General features: G+C 57.4%; 1 protein-coding gene across 3 annotated transcripts in view; it reads left to right on the top strand.

Moving 5' to 3' along the window:
- Window positions 1–8,098, top strand: part of HHIPL1 (HHIP like 1) — a 74,951-nt gene that overhangs the window by 40,523 nt on the left and 26,330 nt on the right. The window contains exons 1-2 of one of the 3 annotated variants that reach the window (XM_017528147.2): window positions 253–755; window positions 7,378–8,024. In XM_017528147.2, the coding sequence (XP_017383636.1) occupies window positions 507–755; window positions 7,378–8,024 (896 nt within the window). In that variant the 5' untranslated portion in view covers window positions 253–506. Of the gene's footprint in view, window positions 1–252; window positions 756–7,377; window positions 8,025–8,098 lie in introns of those variants that run through there. The other 2 variants (XM_017528148.2, XM_037738340.1) reach the window with 2 other exon arrangements.

Genomic DNA, 8,098 nt, shown 5'->3' with positions numbered 1-8,098 from the left:
CCAGGTTTCGCTTCTCCCTGAGAGTCCTGGGGAAACACCCCCTGTCCTTTCCCTTGCACCCCCATTTTTAGGCTGTTCCGTGAGAGCTTTCGGGGACGGCTGGCTTCAGGGGTTGCCTCCCCTAGCCGAGTGGGTGGTGGAACCGGAGCCCGGAGTCCAGGCCTCTGGCCCTGCGCCTCCCTGGCTAAATAGAGCCCGGGGGGAGTGGGGGAAGCAGGGCCCCAGGCGGAACCGGGAAAACACACCGGGGCTTTCGACAGAGCGGGCCACTCCCATTGCATGTGGAAAGCGTTTAAAAGAGGTCCTGCCGTGGGCTGCCGCCGTGTCCCTCTTCCTTCAGCCTCGCCGCGTGTCACTGAGCAGAGGTGGCCTCCTAGAAGGGGAGGTCCCGAACTCGAGGCCCTGCGTGTAGGGGAGGCGAGCGCCCGCCCCTTCCCTGCCGCCGCGAGCGCCCGGGAGGGAACCGGGGCTGCCGTCCCTCCGCCTCTTCCCCGCGGGGCGCAGCGATGGCCCGGGCCGGGGCGCTGCTGGCGCTGTGGGTGCTCGGGGCCGCGGCGCACCCGCAGTGCCTGGACTTCAGGCCGCCCTTCCGGCCGCAGCGGCTGCTGGCCCTCTGCTCGCGGTACTCGGTCTTCGGCTGCTGCGATGAGAAACGCGACGCCGAGCTGACCAGCCGCTTCTGGGCCCTGGCGAACCGCATGTTGGCCGCCGAGTGGGCCGACTGCGCCGGCTACGCCAGGGAGCTGCTGTGCCAGGTGAGCGGGCGCGCGGCCACCGGGCGGGGCGGGGCGGGGCGGCCGGCCCGGGAGCGGAGATCCGAACCCCGCTGGGGCGAGGGCCAAGAGTGGGCGGCGGACTCGGGAACTCTAGGCCCTAAGAGGGAGTCATTTGGCACGGGGCGGGGAGACCCGGCAACTCAGGACGACTCTGGGCTTTGCCATTCATTAGTTTACTGACTTGGGCCTTCTTGGGGCCTCAGTTTCCCCTCCTGAAGCAGGAGTGGCGGACAGATGATATCATCATCTCCTCAGAGGTTGGAGGCTCCTCCGCCTCGGCCCCCTGGAGTTGACCCCCCAGTGACCCACCCCAAGCAGCCAAGCCCTTGTGGGGGTACCAGGGTGGAGAGGCTTCTGTCCCGGTCCGTGCTCCGCTGTGCTGTTGCCCCGGCAGTGAAAGCAGGGGGCCCTGCTGTGGGCTTGGTCAACATGTCGCCAGGATTTGTTGAGGGTGTTGGGGGCCACTGCCCCCACGAGAGTCCCTCCCCCCCATGCCCTTGGCACTTCTGCCACCATCTCCTGGGGATGGCGCCCCGGCCTGGCAGAAGCTCTCTCAAGACTGAGTGACAGCTCTTTGTTGAAGGCCCTGGGCTCCCATCTTCCCTCTGAGGGTGGAGCCCCTGCTTCTGGGCACACCTGGCGGGGCCACCGCTGTTTGTTTTCCTCTTGTGGGAGTCTGAGGCCCCAGCCCACGACCACACCCAAGCAGGCAAATGCTGCCTGAATGCAGGAATGGGGCAGGATGGGCAGCCCCAAGGCATTGCTGGCCCAGCATCTGGGCAGTGAGAGGCCTGGGGTGGAGAGGCCCCAGGGGCCAGAGCCATGTCCCAGCCTTTGGCCAGGAGGGGCAGGTGGTGTGGGGAGGGCAAAAGGGCTGACTTGGAGTCGGAGTTTGATCCTGGCTCTGTCACTTCCTCAGCTGCATGGTTAGGCAGGTCACTGATCCACCTCAGTGACAGTATCTTTAAAACGAGGCCGGGCGCGGTGGCTCACACCTGTAACCCCAGCCCTTTGGGAGGCCGAGGTGGGCAGATCATATGAGGTCAGAAGTTCAAGACCAGCCCGGCCAACATGGCAAAACCCCATCTCTACAAAAATTAGCTGGGCATGTTGGCGAGCACTTGTAATCCCAGCTACTCAGGAGGCTGAGGTAGGAGAATCACTTGACTCCGGGAGGCAGAGGTTGCAGTGAGCCAAGATTGAGCCACTGCACTCCAGCCTAACAATAGAGCAAGACTCTGTCTCAAAAAAAATATAATAATATAATATACAAAATAAATAAAATAAAACCTTAACCACCCCCTGGGTTGCCATGCAGATTAAATGCCTCATGCTAGGGGCTTGGTAAATGTTTGCAGTTGGATTTCTCAAGGGTTTCCTTGGCCCTCACTGGCTGCCCAGCCCTGGGAGGGGCCCAGGTGACGCTCAGAGCCAGATTCAAGGAAAACCCAGAGAGAAGCAGGGACTTGCCCAACAGTCACACAGCCCAGCGGTGGTTGAGGTGGGGACATGGACCATACTCGCTGATGTGAGGGCTTATCTAGGTGAGAAGCAGAAGGGTCTGGGAGGATGAGGATGGGGCTCTGGGGAGCTCCAGAATGCAACAAAGTGTGGGCTGGTCGCCTTTAGGTGGATTCTGCTGGACTCCCACGCTGTGCACCTCAAGGGCACGGGAATGGTCTGGCCAACTGTCTGGTTCCCTCACCAGCCTGGGGACCCCTCAGGACCAGGTCCTTTGGTCTCCCCACCCCTATCACATAGCAGGGTTCCTGCATCCATGCCACATTTGTCTATTGAGCACTTGCTATGTGCCAGGCTCAGCAGGGCAGTGAGGTAGGCAGGTGGATGGAGGAAGGGAAGGGTCAGTCCTGATGCTGTCCCCTGGCAGGGCATCTCTCTTTTCTTGGGAACCTTCCCAGGACAGCCTGGTCTTAAGCAACCAGCAGTGGAGTGACCACTAACATTTCAGCCCAGGCGTCTCTGAGAGTGACCTCATGTCTGGAGTGAGCTTGGAGATGGCGGCTGAGACAGGGTCATGGTTTCACTGACGGGGCCTCCTAGAGCATGCTGGAGGGAGGATGTGCTCTCTGCTAGCCAAGGCGGAGTCTGCATTGGCACCTCCTGATTTCCACGTGGGGAGGTGGCGGAGGTGCTTATTTATAGGTCTCTGTCAGCGTGGAGGCACTCAGGCCTCCACACCTGCCCTGGGGAGATGGGAGACTCTTTCCTGGGGTGTTGCTTGTCCAGTAGATGCCTGTGTCCTCTGGAGGAGAGAGGGCAGCCCTGGCACGTGGCATTCCCAGTGCATTGGTGTGAGCCTTCCACGGAACTAACCTCCCCTGTGCCTGGGGTTGTCTAAGTCGCTGGTCATCACAGCATGTTTCCTGGTGGAGATCTGTGTGAAATGTGCTCTGCTCGCTCAAGTATTCAGCAGGCTCTTCTTCAGCCTGTTAGGAGTCAGCCCTGTGCTGGCTGCTGGGCCCAAAGGCCGTTGGAAAGTCACAGGCTCAGTCTCAAAAGTCCCCTTTGTCACTTCAGGAGACTGACACACACAGGAAGGTGCCAGGGATTCCCCAAGGAGTGTAGGGAAAAGGCCACATAGCCCAGGGAAGGCTTCCTGGAGGAGGAAGCGTTGAGTTGCATGTCTACAGCTCATATTTACTGAATGAACATACACATCTCCTCATCTATTCCTCCCAGCAGCTCTACGAGGTTGGAATTCCTTCCCCCTTCTATAGAGGAGGACGCAGGCACAGAGAGGTCGAGGAGCTTATCCACGGTCACTTGCGGACTGTGTGCTCTGGCTCTCCTAATTGCTTTGTCACACTGCCTCCCTCCTTGAAGCTCCACTGTGTCCCACAGTCGGTGGAGTGGACAGACATGCAAAGAGATGATAAAGTCCCAGCCAGGCCGACAGACTGGAGCGCCCTGGTGATGGAGCAGGGACTGCTGGAGAGAGCTCCCCTGTAAGCTGCAAGACTCAGTGGAGTGAGGGTAGTGTGTGAGACAGGCACAGTGCATTGGGAGCATTCATACGGGCCAGGGATGGGACAGTCAGTGCCCTGGGAACATGGAGGACAAGACAAGACCTTTGAGTTGGCCTTGAGTCACAAATAGCAGTTTGCCAGATGAGGGAGTGGGTGAGGGGCGACTATCTTGTGGGAGGACACAGTGTGCAAAGGATCAGTCTTTCGAAGAACGAATGGTGGACATAAGAAACCTTCAGGACCCAGGGCCATAAGTCACGAGTGTCAGTGACATATGGTGGCAAACTCTGGGCAAGATGGGGACTCTCCACCCTGCACTAAATGTCCCAGGCAGCTGGACCCTGTGACATGGAGCTCCTTTCCCATGGGCTTTCTGCCACCTGCCCCCAAACACAGTGAAGCCAAGCTCCGGATCATCCTCTTGTTGCTCCTTAGTTCTGGACTACCCTGGTCTGGGCCACACATTTACATTGTGTGTGAGGAAGAGGACACAGGCCACGCGGAAGCACCTGCTGGGCGCCTGGGACTCGTGGGTGCTGAGGTCTGCGGTCTGGCTCCCCGAGGACCTTTTGCTCCCTCTGTAGTTCTGCACTGGGCTTTGGTGAATGGAGGGCTCTTGTTGCCTTCCAGATGTCTGTTCTGCCCCTCACTGTGTCTCTGGAACCAAGCTGGTCCCTGGCACAATCTCTGCTCAGTAAATTCTTGGTGAATGAAATGTTGCTGACTAATCTGGAAAGAACACCAGTCCAGACATCATGAGGCTTGGGTGTCAGCCCTGGTCTGGCTACTTCTTGGCATGTGTCCTTCTTCAAGCTTCAGTTCCTCATCCATAAAATAGGAGTCAAGCCGGGTGCAGTGGCTCATGCCCATAATCCCAGAACTTTAGTGAACTGAGGCGGGAAGACTGCTTGAGCCCAGGAGTTCAAGACAAGCCTGGGCAATATAGGCAGACCTTGACTCTACAAAAAATAAAAAGGAAAATTAGCTGGGTATGGTGCAGCATGTCTGTGGTTCTGGCTACTCTGGAGGCTGAGGTGGGGAGGATCGTTTGAACCCAGGAGGTCAAGGCTACAGTGAGCTAGGATTGTGCCACTGCACTCCAGCCTGGGTGACAGAGCGAGACCCTGTCTCAAAAAAATCAATAAACAAATAAAGTAAAATAGTCACAGTGACCCTACCTTGCAAAGATGAAAGAAGGCACGTGTGCACACAGCCCCTCCCTGGTCCAGGTGCAGCTGCTGGCTGGCCCATAGGTGGCTCCCGGGGGAACCGTGGGAGGGACAGCACACATGGAGGCCCGAGGCCTGGCCATCTGGCCTGCTCGTTGGCAGAGGGGGGCATGTAAGACATAGCACCCCAGTCTGCACCTGGGACAGCAACTGACCTAGGACTCCAAGACATTCCACCAAGTGGCCCTTGGCCTGTTGGGTGAGACCTAGCCTCACAGCAGTAGAGGGGCCAGGAGGACAGGCTGTGGTGTGATGAAAATCCACAGTCGTGTCACAGGAGTGAGTGGGCCCTGGCCTGGGACTTGAGAACTCCCTGGGAGGCAGCCTGCTATCCCCCGTCCCCAGTCCTCCCCAAACGTCCCAGAGGCCTCCTGCTGGAACCCAGCCTGGCCCTCCCTGCGAGGGGAGGGAGGGTGCCGCTGTCAGTGCCTCCCCACTGCAGAAGGAACACCCCCTGAAGTCTCTGGGGGCCCAGAGCTGACTCAGACGTGGCCTTGGCCTGGTGAACTCACAGGTGGGGAAGAGCATCAGCCACAGGTAAAAAGGATGATCACGCCACAGGCTGGTGGCTCTAACAGAGGGAGGCCCACAGACAGCCTGGAGCCAAGGCCCCTGCTTTGGGTAGGGATGGGACACAGGGAGGGTGCTGTGGTCCGGGAACACTTAACTGGCATTTGGGGATGGGTAGCTAGGAGCTGGGCACACATGGCTCAAACCCCACTGGCCCACGTGACATGAGACCTTGGGACAGTGGCTTCCATCTGCTGTCTCTGCTCCCACCTCTGTGCGGTGGGAATAAGGACCGGCCTCCCTCCCGTGGTTGCCTTGAGGAGGAAATGCAGATTCATGGGCACACTGCCTGGTGCCTGGCCCACAATCTGCCCAAAACCCCAGGAGCTGCTGTGATTAGTTAGCACTCCTTCTCCTATGGCCATGGCCATGATTTAAGGATAACAAGAGCTCTACCTGCCAGAGAAGAGCAGAGGAAGGGCATGCTTGTGAAGGCAACAGGCTGTGCTGAGGCTCAGAGGTGTGAAATGGCTGGGAGTATGTATTAGTCTGTTCTCTCATTGCTATAAAGGAATACCTGGCCGGGCACATTTGCTCATGTCTGTAATCTCAGCATTTTGGGAGGCTGAAACGGGAGGATGGCTTGAGCTCTGAAGTTTGGGACTGACCTGGGCAACATGGCAAAACCCCATCTCTAGGAAAAAAACACAAAAATTAGCTAGGTGTGTGGCCCTCATCTGTAGTCTCAGCTACCCAGGAGGCTGAGGCAGGAGGATCTCTTGAGCCCAGGAGGCAGAGGTTGCAGTGAGCTGAGATGGTGCCACTGCATTCCAGCCTGGGTGACAGAGGGAGACCCTGTCTCAAAAAAAAAAAAAAAAAAAAAAAAAAAAAAAAAAAAAAAAAAAAACAAGAAAAAAAAAAAAAAAAAAAAAAAAAAAAAAAGACTGGGTAATTTATAAAGAAAAGAGTTTTAATTGCCTCACAGTTCTGCAGGCTACATAGGAAGCATAGCGGCTTCTGCTTCTGGGGAGTTCTCGGGAAACTTACAATCATGGTGAAAAGCAAAGGGGAGGCAGGCATGTCCCATGGCGACAGCAGGAACAAGAGAGAGAGATGGAAGTGGTGGCAGGTGTCACACGCTTTAAAACTACCAGATCTCACAAGAACTCACTCTACAGACAGTACCAAGGGGAGATGGTGCTAAACCGCTCCTGATAACCCCGCCCCTGTGATCCAGTCACCTCCCCACAGACTCCTCCTCAGGCACTGGGGATTACAATTCTACATGAGATTTGGGCGGGGGCACAGATCCAAGCCATACCTGAGTATCAAGAGATGGAAAGCAGACAGGAGGCTGGAGAGGCGCAGGGAGGCGGGAGCTGACGGTGGAGCTGTCCATGGGCAGAGCCGGGTCAGGGTGCACTTGGTGTTTTACTGTTTTTCAACAGATAGAGACCAGAAGGTACTAGAGGGTACGGACGAGGTGGTCACAGAGGACCGGAGGTGAGCCTTGGGCAGGAACCCGAGTTAAGTGCAGGAGGGAGCTGTGCTGATATAGGGACGGAGGTTAACACAGAGAGGGTGGCTGACAGTGCCTCAGACCCTTTTCGGCATATGGCAGGTGCTCCCGAGTAGCTGCTGCTGCTGTTGATAGGAGTAGTAATAGTATTGCTTTGTGTTCTAACAGAACAACACAAACATTAAGAACTAAGTTTTGTTACTGTTGTTGAGACTTATCGCGGTAACAGACAGATGGCATTGTCTCCATTTTATGGATCAGCAGACTGAGGCTCTGAGAGATGGGGGACCCACCCAAGGTCGTGCAGCGGGTAAGCACCTCCACAAAGCATCTCTGAACCATTGCTGTCTCTGCAGGAATGCTCGCCGTATGCAGCCCACCTCTATGATGCCGAGGACCCGTCGACACCCCTGCGCACTGTGCCCGGGCTCTGCCAGGACTACTGCCTGACCATGTGGCAGAAATGCCGGAGGCTGCTCCGCCACTTATCAACCGACAAGAAGCTCTGGGCGCTGGAGGACAACCGTGACAAGTTCTGCCACTACCTGTCCCTGGATGACATGGACTACTGCTACCCTAACCTGATGGTCAACAAGAACCTCAGCTCAGACCTGGGTCACATGGTAGCCGACGCCACTGGCTGCCTGCAGCTGTGCTTGGAGGAGGTGGCCAATGGGCTGCGAAACCCCGTGGCCATGGTCCACGCCGGCGACGGCACCCACCGCTTTTTTGTGGCCGAGCAGGTGGGGCTGGTGTGGGCCTACCTGCCCAACCGCTTCAGGCTGGAGAAGCCTTTCCTGAACATCAGCCAGGCGGTGCTCACCTCGCCCTGGGAGGGCGATGAGCGTGGCTTCCTGGGCATCGCCTTCCACCCCAGCTTCAGGCACAACCGCAAGCTCTATGTCTACTACTCAGTGGGGATCCGCGCTGAAGAGTGGATCCGCATCAGCGAGTTCAGGGTCTCCGAAGACGACGAGAACGCCGTGGACCACAGCTCTGAGAGGTGGCTTCCCTGGGGAACCGGGTCTGGGTGGGGACAGGGCACCATATGCACTGGTGTGACAACAGTATCAGTTG

Source organism: Cebus imitator, unplaced genomic scaffold, assembly GCF_001604975.1.
Source record: "Cebus imitator isolate Cc_AM_T3 unplaced genomic scaffold, Cebus_imitator-1.0 Scaffold52, whole genome shotgun sequence".
Classification (NCBI taxonomy): Eukaryota; Metazoa; Chordata; class Mammalia; order Primates; family Cebidae; genus Cebus; species Cebus imitator.
The sequence above is the reverse complement of the archived record's forward strand: the minus strand, read 5'-3'. Positions and strand labels throughout refer to the sequence as shown.